This window comes from Sorex araneus, chromosome 1 (assembly GCF_027595985.1).
Source record: "Sorex araneus isolate mSorAra2 chromosome 1, mSorAra2.pri, whole genome shotgun sequence".
Lineage (NCBI taxonomy): Eukaryota > Metazoa > Chordata > Mammalia > Eulipotyphla > Soricidae > Sorex > Sorex araneus.
This window is the reverse complement of record NC_073302.1, coordinates 291,305,730-291,324,089: the sequence shown is the minus strand read 5'-3', so window position 1 is coordinate 291,324,089 and position 18,360 is coordinate 291,305,730. Positions and strand designations below refer to the sequence as shown.

Sequence of the window (18,360 nt, the reverse complement as noted above, 5' to 3'; positions counted from 1 at the left end):
CACCTATAAGGCGGACACACACAGACACAGACACACAGACACACACACAGACACACACACACACACACACACAGACACACACACAGACACACACACACAGACACACACACACAGACACACACAGACACACACACACAGACACACACACAGACACAGACACACACACAGACACACACACACACAGTCGTACTCGCCCACAGCCGGCAGTTTCCTGCTCAGGTCCCGCCTGCCCCACTGGGCCCCCCGGCTCCCGGGTGCTCCTCAGACAAGGGGGCTTTGCATTAGGCCTTCCTTCCAGTCTAGGGGGGGCTAAAGGCGGGCCCGGGCCTGGCCAGTGTGACAGTCTGAGAGGACTTCCTGGTGGGTGCAGTGGCCTCTGGCTGCCTCAGGCCAAGGTCTTCTGGGAAGAGAGTGACCACGATGCCCCGCACGGCAGAGACACCGGGAGGTGCCTGACCGGGGGCGGGGGCCCAGCACTCAGCTGGACTCTAAGCCCTGTCCCGGCAGCCGAGGCCTCGGTTTCCCTCACGTGTTCAACGGGCACAAGGGACCCCCACCCCCGTGTCAGGAGCACACGCGGTCAAGTACAGCCTGGGGCCCCACCGGGAAGAGGGGGACCACGGGCAGGGGCAAGGCTGGCTGCTCTGTGGGGGTCCCTCTTCCTCCTGGGTCCCCCCCCCGTCCTCACTCGATGTGGGGGGGGCTCTTTCTCACCAGCCCCAGGCCCCTTGAGGTGTGCAGCTGAGCCGTGAGGTCCCAGTGGACACGAGTGGCTCTTGGACCCCCCATGCCCCCCAACTCTGCTCAGCAGCCCACGCCGCACCCCCACTTACTGCCCCCGCTCTCCCAGCCCCCTCTGGTCCACACGCCCACCGGCTCACCGGTCACCTGCCGTGTCCTCTGACCTCAGCGAGCCCCTTTGAGCGAGCACGAGCTGAGACTGGGGGGGGGGTACACACTTCACTCCCCCCACCTCCAGGGCTCAGGGGACGCCGTGCATTGGCGCCTGGGTGTGGGGGTGCTGGTGGGTGGCCGCCCCTGCAACCACAGGGCGGGGGCTCCCTCCCACGCCGCTCAGCAGGGGTTCGTCCAGGCCCGACGGCCGGATGCAGCCAGCCTGGCCCCAAGGAAGGAGGGAGGCAGGACGGGGCCGGAGCGAGAGCACAGCGTGTGGCTCCCCAGGGTTCGATCCCCGAGCACCACCAGGAGAGAGCCCTGATGCAGAGCTGGGAGTGAGCCCTGAGCATCGCCAGGTGTGGGCCAAAGAGCAAACCCAAGCCAAGCCAAGTGCTCGCTGAGCCAGGAACACGCCCATCAGGCCTGCAGGTCCCCAGGGCAGCGACTGGCTGCCCAGGGCTAAGGCAGACAGGAGGTGATGGGCCGTGGGGTGGCGGGCGGCTGGGCAGAGACCCGAAGCATACCTCCACCTCCCGCCAAGAGTGGACAAGCCGGGGGGCTCAGGCAGTTCTCCAAGGGCCGCGCTGTGCTGGGAAGGACAGTGGGGCACGTCCCCCGCACCCAGTCCCGGCTGTCCTCACCACTCAAGAGACTTGAGACACGCACCTCGACTGGGCTTCAACGGTGCTGACCGACACCCGAGCCGGCAGCAAGGACGCGCCCCCCAGCACACAGTGGAACATCCACCCAGACACACCGTCCAGACCACAGAACACACCTCGGGCCATCTGATTCTGCACCCAACGGACGCGTATGTTAACAGGTGAATTAAAGTCACACAAAGCATGTTCTTTTACTACGTGAAAACCGAATCAGACAAAAGAAAGACAGCATACCCTCCCAAGGCTTGAAAATTCAACTATTTCTGAGTAACGTCTGGGTCAGAGAGGAAGTCATTAGGGAAAGAGGAACCTACTCTAAATAGAAAGGAAAAAATACACACCATTGGGCACCACGTGTAAACCACAAATACAGCAGTGTTTAGAGGGAAATTTACAGTGTTAGGTGATTATACAGGAAGAGAAAAATGTCTCAATAGTTTAAAAACCAGGAAAAAAGGAAAAAGAAGAAGAGGAGGTAAGAAGGAAAAACAAAAATAAAGGTAAAATCAATAGAAGAGAGAGCTGATTCTTTGAAAGGATCAATAGGACGGATCCACCTCTCGAAAGGCTAACCAGGAAATGAGGTCACGACGGGCAGGAATATCGGGGTGACGTCACTCCAGGCCCCATGGCCCGGAGGGGATGATGAAGGCTGTGAAGTGCACTTGGCAGGAATGAGGAGACTGTATTTCTACTCGTTGTAGTGTGAGTCTTCCGACAAGAGCAGCCACTCTGGGGGAGGGTGTCACGCAGGAGCCCCTCTGGGTGACAGCATGGCCCATCACAGCTCCCAAAGTACAGGAAAAATATTTTTAAAAGGCTTCCAACCAGGAAAACTTCAGGCCTGGTGGGTTCGTTGGGAAACTGCCGCCCAACATTTAAGTTTTCCTTAAATTTATTTTTTGGGGTCACACCCAGGGGTTACTCCTGGCTCTGCACTCAGGAATCACTCCAGGTGGTGCTCAGGGGACCATATGGGATGCTGGGAATCGAACCCGGGTTGGCCGCGTGCAAGGCAAATGCCCTACCTGCTGTGCTATCACTTCAGCCCCAAGGGAAAGACATTTAAGGGGAAAAAATGAATTCCCGTTTCACGCACACTTTCCTGGCAACCAGGGAAGGAGACACACCTCACAGAGGGTGTCCGGCACACAGCACACAGCACACAGACGCCCAAAGCGACAACAGCCAGCAAGGACAGGCCAACCCCAGGCAGCACCACTGACGGACGCAGACGGGAGGGTCTCCTCACAGCACGGCAGACTGGACATAAGAGGCGTGGAATCCGTCAGGAGAGCGGGCTGCGGACCAGGAGGCAGCACGAGAGCCAAGACTGAGTCAGGAAGGCGGGAGGCCTGGACGGGGACACGAAGCCACTGGCTACTCGCTGTCTCACAGAACGAGGACAATCGTGGCCAGGCGAGCCTGACTCGAACCCGTCCCAGGACGGAGCCCACCACGGCTCGAGATGAGCTCGGAAGAGACGACCACAGACATAGAGACGCAGAAAGGAAGCAACGGGCAGCTGGCCGGGCCCCTGCCTGCTCCACGGCGCCAGCTTCTGGGCCGGCCCCTGGGCCAACCCGGCACTTCCTGCCTCGTGCGGCCAACTGAGGTCCCCTCCGAGCGCGGTGTCGGCTCCCCATTGACACGAGCCCGCCCGGAGCACTCAGCTTCTCGGGCTTCGCCAGCACCTACTCGGGGCCGGCCTCCCGCTCATCCTCACCGCCTCAGTTTCCCTAGCACGGCAGCGTCTATCCCGGCCCCCGGACGTGAACCCTGGGGGAGGGGGAGCGGGTCCTTGCCGGGTGGGAGGGAAGGGCAGGCAGGAACAGGCAGACATGGGGCTCTCACCCTGCTGCCGTGTCGGCGAAGGGCCCGTCCTAGGTGGCCCAGGCCCACCCCCGGCACGAGGGGCCAGGAGGAGCAGGAGGGCAGGACAGCCGGCAGCCCCTGCCCAGGAGGGAGAGGGGGACACAAAACCCTCATGAGATGGGGGAGACGAGGCCACAGACACCGACCCCACGGATGGAATGCGGGTCACCCTGACCCTCCGACTACAGCTACCGAGGCCGCCCTGCGCTCGGCCGGAGACAGCCAGGCCAGGAGCAGGCCCACCCGCACGGAGGAAGCGGCAGACAGCCAGGTGGGGGCGGTGGCTCCCAGGACAGAGGAGTGGTGGACACTAGGGGACTAAAGAGGGGGACAGGGAGAGAGAATGGGCACTGGGGAGGAGGCACATGCCTCATGTGGGGCCAGTCCTGGGTTCAATTCCCAGCACCACGGCGTCCCCTAAACATTGCCAGGGCAGCTCGGGGTTCCCCAGCACAGGCCCCTCAGGCCCCCGAAGGCAGCTGCTCCTGCTGGGAGGTGAAAATTACCCACGGCCCTGGGGCTCCTGATCGCTGCCTGGAAGACAAACCCCAAACCTCACATGCACACACACACGCATTATACACATACACACGCACATATATATACACACACACATTATACACATACACATGCATATATATACACACATATACACATATATTCACACATTACACACATATACATATGCACATATTCACATATGCACATACACATATACATGCAACATACACATACAGATGCATGTATGCACACATGTACACACATATATACATACACATATGCACACATATACACATACCTTATATATACACACATACATATATATATACACACATATAAACGTACACATAACACACGCACACACACACACACACACACACAAATTCCTCAGATCCAGTAAAATCTACACCCAGGAGATTGGCCAGAGACTGACCACTGGGGAGAAGAAAAGCTTTTGCAACCAAGACACCCTTCGGAGCATCATTTTACACCATGCCTCTCTACCAACAAAGGGAGTGATCGGCGGGGCATGGGGGCTCTTGGGGGGGGCACACCTGGAGCTACTCCTAGCAGCTCCAGATCAAAGCCAGGGCCCCTGGAACTATCCCTTGGGCCCTGGAGTTTAAGACGACTGTGAAGTCAGACGTTCTCCTGTCCTGCAAAGGCTCCTGCCTGGAAAGCAAGTGTAGAATATTTCTAACAGTGTTAGTCCATGTGAACAGTCTGCACACTCTGCTCTGAGAGGACGTGAGGGCACGGGCGATTTCTCTAGCACCTGTCAAGACTGTTAAGAGTTGTACTTTCTGTTTTGGAAAACAATACAGATGTTTCTCAAAAACTAGAAATTGCAGGGCTGGAGCGATAGCACAGCAGGTAGGGCAGATGCCTTGCATGTGGCTGACCCGGGTTCAATTCCCGGCATTCCATAGGGTCCCCCAAGCACCGCCAGGAGTAATTCCTGAGTGCATGAGCCAGGAGTAACCCCTGTGCATTGCTGGGTGTGACCCAAAAACAAACAAACTAGAATTTGAGCTCCCATTTGACCCAGCAACACCACTCTGGGAATATACTCTGGTGGCCCAAAAACACACAACAGAAACACCATCTGCACTCCTATGTTCATTGCAGCACTACTCGCCATAGCCAGAATCTGGAAACAACCTGAGTGCCCGAGAACAGACGAATGGATAAAGAAACTATGGCACATCTACACAGTGGAATACTATACAGCTGTTACGAAGAACAGAGTCATGAAATTTGCCTATAAATGGATGGACATGGGGAGTATCATGTGAAATGAGTCAAAAGGAGAGGAACAGATATAGAATGACTGCATTCATCTGAGGTATATAAAAAATATATAGTAGAAGACTAATATCCTTGGCCAGGGAAAACAGGGGCTAGGAGGACTGGCCAGTGGTTGGATCTAACCACAAGTGCGTGTGGGTCTGAGGGTAGGTAAGATAGAGAAGAAACCAGTATGACAACAATAATAGCTGGGAATGATCGTGCTGGACAAGATCTGAGTGTTAAATGTAGATCAGAGAGAGAGAGAGAGAGAGAGAGAGAGAGGAAAAGCACCTGTTATAGAGGCGGGCTGGGGAGGGGGTGATGGGAGGGAAGCTGAGGACTCTGGTGCTGGGAAATGTGCACTGGTGCAGGGATGGGTGTTGAGCACTGTATGACTGAAACCCATCATGAACAGCTTTGTAAGGGTCTATCTCACAATGATTCAATAGCACTGTAGCACTGTCCTGTTCATCAACTGGCTCGAGCGGGCACCAGTAACATCTCCATTGTGAGACTTGTTGTTACTGTTTCTGGCATATTGAATATGCCACGGGGAGTTTGCCAGGCTCTGCCATGCAATGATTCAATAAAAAGTTGGAAAAAAAAAAAAGAGTTGTACTCTCTGGAAGATCCACTCAAGGGACAATCTTATAACAATCCTATTTTAAGAATCAGCAAAACTGTCCTGGTTTCAGCTGGCTGCTAATTCAGCCGGAGGTCGCATTAAGCGCTCACCCGCGGGGACGGGGAGACCACGGGCCTCCTGTGGTCTCGGCGAGCACAGCCAGGAAGTGGTCGGTGCAGAGGGAGCCGAGCATTGAGCAAAACGGAGGCGTGCAAAAGGCTCTCTGCAGAGACCCCTCCACCGAGGGGGACGGGTGCCGCAGAGTGTGAGAAGGTCAGTGAGTGAATCTAAGAGTGAAATCACCAACCCCAGGGCAGACAGGGTGGAGGGACGGGGCCCAGGGGCGACACTCCCAAACTGGGCAGGAGTCTGGCCACTTGCAGTGCAATGGCCAGGGTCCGGCGACTGGCCGCTACCCCGGAGCAACCATCACAGGCCCTGGTGATGCAGGCAGCTGGACAGGAAAGGGGCCAAGGCTGCCAACGCAGGGACCAAGGCTCAATAGGCCCTCACCTGGAGCGATCAACAGACCCAGGAAAGGCTGGACGCCCCCCCGCCACCCCCGGGAGAAGCTCCAGCAGGAACGAAAGGCCCAGAGAGGAGTTTCAAAGAGGCCGTGGGCCACTCCCAACTCTGCCGCCTGGGCAAGCAGGCTAGTAATGACTCTCACCCAGCCCAAAGCCCCGTGCAGGGGCAGATCGGGAAAAACCCCATAAAAGCCACCTTGGCCAAAGGAAGGGCGCGCAAATGCCGCCCGAGCCCATGTGCTGCTTGTGCCCAAGTGGCCAAGCACATGTGTCGCCCGCATCCCCCTGCTGAGATGTGGACTTTCACGCTTCCATACGTAATGCTGGGGAGGGGAGTGGGCGGGGGCTCTCTCCGACCTTCACTCCCCCCCAGCGAGCCCTCCAAGTGAAATCTGTGTCTACCTCACTGCATGTCTACTCCTGGGATTCCCTTCTGCTTTTTGGGTCACACCGGCGATGCACAGGGGTTACTCCTGGCTCTGCACTCAGGAATTACCCCTGGCAGTGCTGGGGGACCCTATGGGATGCCAGGAATCAAACCCAGGTTGGCCGTGTGCAAGGCAAACGCCCTCCCTGCTGTACTATCGTTCCAGCCCCCTGGAATTCCTTTGTGGGAGAAAGACAAAGAACCTGGAAACCTGGGGAATGACTGACCTCCCCGACTCTCTCAGCCCCAGCCTTCCCAGCCGCTCCCAGGGTGACAGAGGGGGAGCTAGGGAGAGTGACCGTCTCTCTGCCCTCTATCTCCCATAAGCCACCCATGGGCGCCCACCGGCTTCACCGGGAAGCCCATTCTGTGAGACACTGTCTCAGCGAGTGCCGGCCGTGCAGGGGCCCACAGATGACCCACAGCCGGAAAAGGCCACTGCAAGTCAGCGGGGGACAGAGAGCTGAGCCCAGTTCTGCCTTTTTTTTTTTTTTTTTGCTTTTTGGGTCACACCCAGCGATGCTCAGGGGTTACTCCTGGCTCTGCACTCAAGAATTGCTCCTGGCAGTGCTTGGGGGACCATATGGGATGCCGGGGATTGAACCCGGGTCGGCCACGTGCAAGGCAAACGCCCTACCTGCTGTGCTATCACTCCGGCCCCCTGCCTGACCTTTTTTTTTTAAAAAAAAAAGATACTTTTCTCTGCTTACTACTTTAGCACCGGACATGCACCCTCAAAGCGTGAGAATTACTGGACGTGCCAACAAACCCCCTTGGAGCACAGACCCAAGAGGGAGAAGGGAACACAGACGGCGACCCTGCTCCCGACAAGCCTGGCAGCACCTCCGGACACGGGGGGAGATGTGGCACCCACCCAGGTGCCCACCGACCGCTGGGCGCACCGCGAGCGGGGGCTCCTGACGGCAGAGCACTGCTCAGCCGCCAGAGGAAAGACATCTGCCACCGGGCCGGGAGCAGCTGGGCAGCCCAGACCACGAGCGGACAGGCCCGTTCCCCAGCAGACCCACACAGAACCCGGAAGGTTCTGTGTGAGCCCCCGAGCAGGTGCATGGCTGCCGGGGAGGGGGCGGGGGGCAGGGCAGGCAGAGGAAGCGACACGGGCTCGTCAGCGGGTGCGGAAGGTCATGCAGAAGGGTGGGACTGTGCCCGGGCACCCACAGCCCCCCGAGAAAGTCGCCCCTGCCACCGCAGGCACTGGGCACAGGCCTCCCACGGCAGACGCAGGGGTGGCAGAAGCCCCGGAGGGCAGGCCCGGGAGAGGAAGCCCCCCCACGGCTAGAGGAAACGCGTCACAACCCCCAGTGTGGTTCGCGCCCCCCGGGGAGCCTGCCAGATCCTGCCCCGTGGGTTTTCCGATCTCTGACCGAGCAACGCATCGGCAGACTTCTTGGGGTTCCCACGAGAACGGGGTGACACGCCAGCTGGTGAAGCGGCTTCAGGCGTTTCATGAGAAACGGCAAAACGGAGCTGAAGGTGTGGGAGCCGTGGCAGCGTGGGGACCCACGCGCGGTCGGGAGGACGGGACCGGGCCTCGCTGACCCGGTGAGTGGCCTCGCTGACCCAGTGAGTGGCGGTGCACACCCCAGGTTCCCCGCAGACCACCCGGCTCCTGCGAGGAAGCCCAGCTGGCACCGTGGCCAGAGGTCAAAGGTCACATGGGCAGTCCCTGAGCTCCTCCCCCGCCCCGTACGGCCGTAGGGCCCGGGCAGCCGGGAGTCTGAGCGGCCACCGCAGCGAGCTCGGCTCATGCCAGCCCCGTCCCCGGCTGCACTGGGCCAGGGCTTGCACCAGAAAAAAAAAATAAAAACAGAAGAAAATGCAGATAATTTCCCAGGAAAAAAATAGGAATTGGGGGCAAGGAAGAGATGATCCTACGGGTTTCCTCCACGTGCAGAATTGTTCCCCCACCTACCATATTTACTGGACTCAACTGACCAACAAAACTTACACAGGACACAAACAGGAGCTGCGCCAAGAGGTGGGCCACAGCGGGGCAGCCGCGGACACGCTTGGCCACCTAGGGCCACCTAGGGCCACCTAGGGCCCTCTCGGACACCAGGCCTGGGAGCGGGTGTTGAGGGGCAGAAGCCACTGACCAGGGACGGGGCCCAGGGGAGGACGGGATCCACGCGTGGACACTGGGTGAGCTGCCGAGGCAGGGAGTTCCAGCGGGGAAACTCTGTGTGTGTGTTTGTGTGTGTGTGTGTGTGTGTGTGTGTGTGTGTATGTGTGTGTGTGTGTGTCTGTGTGGGATCTGCTCCTGTGGGTGGCAGGACAGCCAGGCAGGTATCAGCGGGGCAGAGAACGAGGCGCGGCCCAGCTGCCACAGCACCAGCTGCTGCGTGGAGCACTGCTGACGATGCTGGGCAGTGAGTAGCTCTCCTCCCCTGCCCCCAAGGCAGGGGTCAGAGAGACACATCCAGGGGGCCGTGCTCTCCCCCGGCCACCCCGGGGAATCGGCCCTGGGAGCCAGGCCAGTGCCAGGAGGCAGGGCCAGCGCTGAGCGTGGCGGTGGCTCAGCCTGGACACGAGGCCCCGTGTCTCAGAACCCAGCAGCTCGGGCCGACACGCGTGGACGCAGAGACTGCAGGCGAGCTCCCCACGGGAGGAGGCTCGGGCGGGGCCGGCTGCTCACCGGGCTCGGGACAAACTGGCCAGTCGGGGGAGGATGTGAACAGGACACGTGCCACTTTCTTACCTTCCCATTTCTCTTTCTGCTTTTCGGAGTTTTCTTGGATAAACATGGATTTGTTTTACGAGTTAAATTTGTTGCTTCGCAACAAGAGCGTAAAGGTGAAGGAGAAGGATGAGAGACACGCCGAGCACGGGCAGTCTCCTCACCGTCCACACTCCGAAAGTGGCTGGCCCTCCTCCCTTTAACAGAGGGAGGACAGCCACCCAACACACGGGAGCACACACATGCTCACACACACACACGACACACACTCACACGTGTGCACACATGCACATACACATGCACACACGCGCGCGCACATTCACACATATGCGCACACACATGCACACACACACAGAGGAGGGACCCGTGAAGGGTGTCTGGGGGTGGGACCTGAGAGCAGGAAGGAAGCCCATGTGGGCCATGGGGGGAGCAAACCGGAGGCTGCAAGTGAGACCGCAGCACTGTCCCGCACCCCGGGGTGCCGCCCCGGCACGACACACACACACAGACAGATGCATGGACAGACACACAGACACAAAGACAGAGAGAGAGATGTCCCTCAGAGACCTGCTCTCTCTCTCTCTCTCTCTCTCTCTCTCTCTCTCTCTCTCTCTCTCTCTCACACACACACACACACACACACACACACACACACACACACACCCAGGGGCTCCTCTCCGGATCAACCCACAGGATCAGGAGGAGGGAACGGGCTTGGGCATGGACAGTGGCTGGGAGGGTCACCACAAAGCCCACCACAGTGATGCTCCCTCAGCCGACCCCCTGCCAAGGGTCCCCGAGTCCCCTAAGGCCACCAGCACAGGCATCCGCCTCTACCCGAGGGGACGCCTTCCTCCCCGCCCCAGCCTGCCACTGCGCCCCACCCCCAGCCAAGGGCTCTGAGTGGGGAACTCAGGGGGAGACCGGAACCCTGAAAGAACAGACGCCGTCTCCCCTGGGGGCCCACACCTTTGCTACTGTCACCCGACTCCCTAACCTTAGCCCCCACCCCTGCAGCCAACAAACAGTCTTTAGTTTGCTTTGTCCCTAACGCTGACCTACGCCCAGAGCTAACAATCTCCATAAGCCACTCTGTAGCCGACCACTGACCCCCCACAACAACCAACCATCTGTTTTCCTTTGATCCAGACCCTAGTTCCTAACAGCCACTCTAGCCCTGCAGCCTTTTTTGGTTTGGGGGCCATACCCGGCCAGGTGCCACTCCTGGTGGGGCTCAGGGGACCACATGAAGTGCTGGGCGTGGACCCCAGTTGGCTGTGGGCCAGGCGAGCCCCCCCTCCCCCGTCTATACCCACGGCACTGGCCCTCCTGGCCCTCAAGCCCAGCTAGCAGGGAAGTCTCCCCTGGGACTGAAGGGAAGGGGGGGGCTGGGGTGGCGTGAAGAGGGGCCCTGCTGACCAGGACCCCTGGGGGGGGGGAACTGAGCCTGAGCCTGGGCTGCCCGTCTGTGCGGCCGCCACCCCGTGACTGTCCCTTTCACCTTCACTGGCGGCTCCTGGGCAGCCAGTGAGGTTGGGTCAGCAGGGACGGAGGGGCAGGCCCAAGCCCCAGGTCTGGAACCCCACTGAGCCCCGCAGTGAAGGCATACAGGCGGGGGGGGGGGGGGCGTTGTCTGCCCAACACCAGAGGCAAGACCTAAGGCAGCGTGAGGCTGGGGCAGGCGGGGGGGGGGGGGCTGCAAGGGTGCAGGAGATGGTCTCTCTGCCTCCCCCGTCCACAGGGCGCAGCCGGCCATGGTGGGAGCGAGATGGCCAGGGGGGGCCCCAGTGCTGAGCATGCAAGAGCCAAGTCCTCCTGGGCCTCTGCTGACTGTCCGTGCCCCCACCCCACCCTCCTGCTCCTTCCGGAACTCACCCTGTTCTCTGGGGAGAACCGAGACCCCACCAAGCCGAGCCCAGGACCTTGGCCAGCGCAAGGAAGCCAGGCTGCAGGTCCGGGACGTGCTGGAGTTTCTCATCATGGGGCCAGAGGAGTCTAGGTGAGCGGCCGGGCGGAGTCAGGGTTGGGTGGGGAGGGCGTCGCCTCTCGACATCCCATAGGGTCCCCTACGCCCACCCGGGGTGATCCCTGAGTGCAGAGCCAGGAGTAAGCGCTGAGGAAAGCCAAGTGTGGAAGAAGAAAAGAAGAGAAGGAAAAGGAGAAGGAGAAGAAGGAAGAGAAGGAGAAGAAGGAGAGGAGGAGACGGAGAGAAGGAGAGGGAGGAGGAGAAGAAGAAGGAGAGGAGAAGGAGGCAGAGAGGAGGAGGAGGCGGAGAGGAGGAGAGGGAGGAGGAGAGGAAGGAGAAGAAGGAGAGGAGAAGGAGGCAGAGAGGAGGAGGAGGTGGAGAGGAGGAGAGGGAGGAGGAGAGGAAGGAGAAGAAGGAGAGGAGAAGGAGGCAGAGAGGAGGAGGAGGTGGAGAGGAGGAGAAGGAGGAGGAGAGGAAGGAGAAGAAGGAGAGGAGAAGGAGGCAGAGAGGAGGAGGAGGCGGAGAGGAGGAGAGGAAGGAGAAGAAGGAGAGGAGAAGGAGAAGAAGAATCCAGATAAAATGCTTGACCGTGCCCAGGGCTCAGCACCACGGGCCGTGGCCCCTGTACAACCACAGTGTTTGAACCCAGCTGAACCCGACCAGCTAGGCCGACCCTCCAGGGGTCTGACCCCGACCAAACCTTCAAACCCTCAGGGGGCGCGGAGCAGCTGCCTTCTCCACTCTGACACGGGGACCCCATGCCCTGAGCCTGCGCCAGGCTCACCTTCTCAGAAGGGGTGGGTGGTCCCTAGACTGGGCAGCACTGGATGTGTTCAGAACAGGCGCTGGGGGGAGGAGGGGCCTCATCCTGGCCTGGAGGAGGGGGCACAAGTCATGGCCACCCTGACGCAGGCAGACAGATTAGGGAAGGGCACCCCCAACCTCGTGGCAATGAAATTTCTAGAAAGTGATAAAGCCACCAGTCCTAAGTCTCTCCCACCTTGTGGGTGCAAAAAGCCAGAGCCGGTAAGACCTTCCCCAGCAGCCCCTGAGGGGACTGCACCCCTCCCCGCAGAGGGGGCCTGAAGGAAATTGCTGGAGTACTCTCAATTCCTTCCCTTAATCTGAGTTACCCTCAGCTAGCCCAGACCAGAGACGGCGGGACCCACCTCTGAGAGAAGATCCAGCAGGAACGAAAGTCAAGAAAAGGAGTTCAAAAGAAGACTGTCCAACTCCTGCCCTCGGAAACAACTCTTAGCAATGGACTCTTTCCCCGTCCGTCACAAAGCACCACTCGGGGCAGCTTGGGAAACCCTATAAAGGCCACATGAGCAAAGGGAGGGCGCGCAGATGCCGCCCGAGCCCATGTGCTGCTTGCGTCCACGTGGCCAAGCACATGAGCAGCCCGAGCACATGTGTCACCTGCATCTCCCCTCTTGAGATGTAACCTTCACGCTTCCATATCTAATGCTGGGGTGCATGTAGGGGCTCTCTCCACCCTCGGAGAAGCCCGAATTCTCTCTTGAGTGTGTTACGCTCTCTGCGCTCTCTCTCTCGCTCTCTCTCTCTCTCTCTCTCTTTCTCTCTCTCTCTCTCTCTCTCTCCCATTCCTCCTTTCGTCCCTTCAAAACCTCCAAATAAAATCTGTTTTACTTCACTGCTCATCTGTTCCTCCTGAAATTGTTTGCGAGACAATGTAAGCACCCAGTAACCCCGGGCAAGGCTAGGACCGACTTTCCTTTCCTACAAAGAGCAAATCCTTGTCGCAGCCTGAGCCCAAGGCTCCCCGAGGGACGGGGTGGTGGGGATCAACTCCTGTGCCAAGAAGACCAAGCGGGCGGCTTGATGGCACCTGGCGGGGCTGGAAGGGCTCCGGCCCGTGCGGAGCAGTGGCTCATCGCAGACTTGATCAGTCCTTGTCTTCCCAGCTGGGTCTCGGGGTGGCAGACACAGAATGGGGGAAAGTGACCATCTCTCTCCTCCCCGCCTTACGTAAGCGACCCATGGGGGCCACTGACATGAGCCCCCCGAGCTCTCCTCGTCCTGCCAAGCCCACCCTGGGGCTGTCCTTCTGTGTCCACGCAATGGAAAGAATCACATCGGGGGAGCATGTCCTAGGCATGGAGGCGTAGAATGGTCGGGAGCTGGGGACAGTCCTGGGGGTCGGAAGAGGAGACCTGGGCGGAGGAGGGGCTGAGCGGGAAAGGCCCGGGGTGGCAGCACCCACCAGAGATACCATCAGATGCCACATTCCCCCAAGGAAGCCAGGCCAGGCGCTGGGGTCTGGGCGGGCAGAGTGGAGGGTAGGGGAGGAAGCGGAGGTAGAGGAAGCACTGGGGGACCAAGGTGGGTTCCCCCATGGGAGCCCCTTGTGGCCAGCTCTGTCCGAGTTCCCATCTCACTGACCCACCCTCCTGCGACACGGCCTGAATCTGAACCTGGTGTGAGACTCGGTCCCCATCCGACCCATGACACAGCTGCTGCCTAAGGTCATGGGCACGGTGCCCCTGACACCACACATGGCTGAGGTGCTCCTCCTCATCCTCCCCTTTCTCTTCCTCCTCCTCCTCCTTCTCTTCTTCCTCCTCCACCTCCACTTTCTTCTCTTCCTCCCCTACATTTCCTGCCTGAGGGTGACGCCATATGGCTCTCAAACATGCTTCCCTCCCTCCCCACAGCCTCGGTTTTACCTGCCCACCCACCTGCCCACCTCTCTGGAACCTTCTTCTCTGACCCGCCTGTATGACGCCCCTGGCCACGGCTCCTCAGAGTCCTCCTGCAGCCCCCCTGGAGCCCAGGGGCCCCTCCAAACCTCATACCTGCCTGAGGGGCTTCAGTCCATTGCTATTTCTGCCCAAATAACTGACACTTGGGAGACGCAACTGGGACTCGAACCCAGGGCTTCTCCAGGCTCCTTCCCTTAGGGATTCAGTTGATCTGGGCGTACCCAGTCCAGCAAGAAGTGCGCACAAGCCTCCGGTTCATCACCTGCAGCGGCCCTGCCCAGGCCCTGCCCCGCCTCTGGCCCTCACCCGGGCCCTCACCCCATGTGCGCCATGGGGCATTTTTGGCACCTGTGCCCACACCCAGCCGTGTTCCAGGCTCACTCCTGACTCTATGCTAAGGGATCGCTCCTAGAAGGGCTCGGGGGACCCTTCGGGGTGCTGGGGATCGAACCCAGGACAGCCCCGTGGACGGCAAAGGCCCTCCCCGCTGCGCCAGGGCTCCGGCCCCTTAGACCTCCGCAGAGGCAGAGTGGCCTCAGGCCCGTCCTCCTGGGGGCTGGCAGGGGGTGCCACCGAGCCGGGAGGAAGTCACCGGAGCCCAGACTCCCAGCTTTCCCAGGTGACGTGGGCACAGGGTTCCCAGGCCCTGTCAGGCCGCCACGGCAGTGCCACCACCATCGGGCAGACAGCAACAGGGCTTCAAAGGGTGACCTCAGACACCCCGGCTCTCAGCCCGGCCCGCGGGCCTGCTCGGGCTTGCGCTGACGCTCCCTCTCCGCACGGCCTGCCTGGGTCCCGCTGGCCTGAGGCCAGCTGGGGTCTGAATACAACGTCCCCCTTCCCGGAAGGGGCGTCCTTCCCTGCCCTGGTCCGCAGACCCCCCAGTCTGCCACTATTCACCTTGAAACCCTGACCACCAGTGAAGCCCCACGCTCAGCGGCCGGTCCACCCACGCCATGCGTCCTCCTCCACCCTCCTCCACCCTGGCGGGAGTGGACTGTGAGCCACGCCCCCACGCCCCTGTCATCAGCATAAAGCACAAGAGCGTGCTCGGAAGCAGACAGGACTCCCTCGTGCATGCCCCAGGCGACCTCGTCCCGTGGGGTCCCTGTGCTGACTGACCTCACATCTGCTCACCGAGAGCCTTACACGCCCCAAAGGTGCTACAGCACTTTTAAAATATATATATATATATTTTTTTTTTTATTTTTTATTTTTTTAATTTTTTTTATAATTTATTTATTTTTAATTAGAGAATCACCGTGAGGGTATTAAAATATATATTTTTAAAAACAACTAGGGACGGGAGAGTACTTGTCCTGCATCCCACGTGCAGCCAACCTGGGTTCAATTCCCAGCATCCCATATGGTCCCCCCCCCCCCCAGCAACACTGCCTCCGAGCACAGAGCCAGGAGTAACCCCAAAGCATCACAGGGTGTGCCCAAGTGCCCCCCCAAATAAATAAAAGCATCCAATTTAGGCCAGAGACAGCGCAGTAGGTAAGGCACTGGGCCAGGAGTGAGCCCTGAGCACCTCCCAGTGTGGCCCCTAAATGAAAAACCAAACCTCATGACTACCAGCACATGTCAGATTTATGCACCTACTTTACAGACTTACACGCCTGAGTTAAACCTCTCATGCTAGACAGAGGTGAGCGGCCAGAAGATAAGCCCTGAGCGGGAGCCAAAGACATCCTTCGGTGGAGGGCGGGCTGGGAGTGGGGGGGTCTGCATAGAAAGCTCTGGAAGCAGGAGCACCAGGCAGGACCTTGTGCAGACGCGCTGAGCAGGAACAGGGCAAGCGGCCGGGAGGAGCCGTGGGTCCACATGCATCTGGGGGCCGGGCGCAGCATTGCCTCTTAGAATTCAGTTCCCAAACCCCCGCCCCCAGCTTCTAACAGCCCCTGCCCTGCACCAAAGCTGAATCCACCCTGGAGAAGGAATAGAGGAGCCAGTCAGCAACCCGTTACAGATCTCTCTCGGCTTCCCAGTGTTTGACAAGCATCTGGGTCAGCTGGAAAGGCCAGTTCAAGATGCTGGAAGAACAGGAAAAGGTGCCCACATCCTTGGGAGGGATCATGGTGGGACCCCAGAAAAACCCTTTCCCCCCTTCTTGGCTCCAATGTCACAGTGTTTCATATCATAGCTCAAGGGGGCTTCCCGGACAGGGACCAACTGGCTGCCCAGAGCAAGGCTTCGAATGATACCATGTATCAAACTAAGGACACAATGTAGCAAATGAATGATACAATCTATCAAATCAATGATACTTCATATCAAAGGAATGATACTATGTATCAAGCAAACGCTGCCATGTATCAAATGAACGATACCATGTGTCGATCGAATGAGCACAGCAGAGAAATCCTGAGTATCAAACCCACTCCCAGGCCCCAGGGCAAGCAGAGTCTGCTGCGTCTCTAACTCAGAACACCGGTTTTGGGGGAAGGGTTCCGGGCACCACTGGCACTGCCCTGAGACGTTGGGCAAATCCACCTGGTCACCAGGTGAGCTTCACCTGGACGGTGATAAGAGAGCAGGTGACACTGAGACTGCATAGCGGCTGCGATTCTGGGGCCCTCCCCCTGCCTCCAAAGGCCCAGACACCAAGAGGGAGGGACTAGGGGCTGTCCGGAGGCCACCGGTGCTGACCACGCAGCCCCTGCTGACCACGCAGGCAGCAGGGAGAGGACAAACCTCCCGGCGGCGCGCACCCAGCTGCGGAGAGGCGGGGAACCCACTTGCCAGCACTTTGAACCAGAACTTTCACCGGTTCCGGCGTGTCCCCACGCAAATTCGCAGGGGGCAGCAACGGGGCGAGACGGGGCGCGGAGTCCGCTCCCGTGCAACTCGGGGTTCCCCTTCGCGGGTCCCTCCGGAGACTCAGCGAACGGGGCCGGGGGGCGCTGGCCAGGGGCACAGGTGCCACCGCGAGCGAGGGCCGGCCCGGGAGGTGACCGGGACACCTCGTCCGTCCACTCCCGCTGCCCAGCCCACACGCGTCCGCCTCTGGTGCACCCGAGGTTCGGAGGTGGGGGGCCGAGGAGGTTGGACACCGGGGCTGGACCACTCCAATCGCTCCCCCAGGCTGCGGTGGGGGTGGACCCGCTGCCCCAGCTGGACCGGCCCGGGCAGGGGACGCAGGCAGGGGCTCCCCGTCCCCCCAGCGCCAGCCCAGGGTCCCCGCAGCGCGGCGGTCCGTACTCACAGAGCCCGCTGGAGCCGGTGCTGGTGAACATGGTCCCGCCAGAGCCGGAGCCCCCGCGGGGGGCCAGGGGGAGGGGAAGCGGCGGCCGGGCGAGCAGGCGGCTGCGCAGGCGCACTCGCGGCGGGGCGGGGCGCGGCCCCGGCGGCTCCGGGCCGGGCACGCGGCATAGCGCGCAGGCGCCGCCCACGGAGCTCCGCCCCCTCGCTTCCGGCCAGGGCAGGTGCGCGCGGCGCTGCGGGGCGGATGGGGAGAGAGTGGGGCCTCGGCGTTTGTCCCTCCGGGCGCCCCGCGACCTCTGACCTCTCCCCGCGCGCGCATGCGCAGTCCCGGGCGGACCGTTGGGCCGCTGCGTCCCGAGTTCCGGCGTCCGGGGCAGCCGCGAGCGGTCCCGGGGACCTTGCGGACCTAGGCCGAAAGAGTTGTTTCCCTTTGCAAAACAAAATTTGCTTTTTTTGGTTGTTTTTTTTTTTTTTTGCTAACATCCCAGGTAATTTGGGTGGTGTTTTGTTTTAATCCCCCCTCCAGTAAATGTGAAACGGAAAAAAATGAATTTTATTTTATGCAATTGTTAAAAAAAATAGTTGATCCAGAATGCATAGCATGGGGAAATTGACCACGAGGCCAAAGGTAAAGGACAGGAGCGTTTCCCGTGCGCCGGACAAAGAGAGAGAGACCCGTGGTCAAAAGTGGTCGTTCTGCAGGGTGCAGGGTGGCGGTGCTCTGCCCTCCTGGGCTAGTTTATCTGGGCTGTGTTCTCAACCTGAAGATGCATCGCGCTTCTGGCTTCAGATTCGTCCCGCTGCTGTTTTGCAACGAGGGGGGTCCCTTAAGCGTGTTTTCTGTTGGCAGAAGCGGCGGTTCTCAGGACAAATGCGGGGACGCCCGCTCCCCACCGCCCGGTTAAGGAGTTCAAAAGGCCAAACCCTTGATCCTGAGAGGTTGTTTGTCCTTCTCGCTT

General features: G+C 59.9%; 1 protein-coding gene across 1 annotated transcript in view; it reads right to left on the bottom strand.

Annotated features, from left to right (window-relative positions):
- UBAC2 (UBA domain containing 2) overlaps positions 1-17,553 on the bottom strand; it is a 95,638-nt gene extending 78,085 nt beyond the window's left edge. The window contains exon 1 of the mRNA XM_055121819.1: positions 17,403-17,553. Coding sequence (XP_054977794.1) covers positions 17,403-17,433 — 31 coding nt within the window. The 5' untranslated portion in view covers positions 17,434-17,553. The remainder of the gene's footprint in view (positions 1-17,402) is intronic.
- Positions 17,554-18,360: the final 807 nt, after the last annotated feature.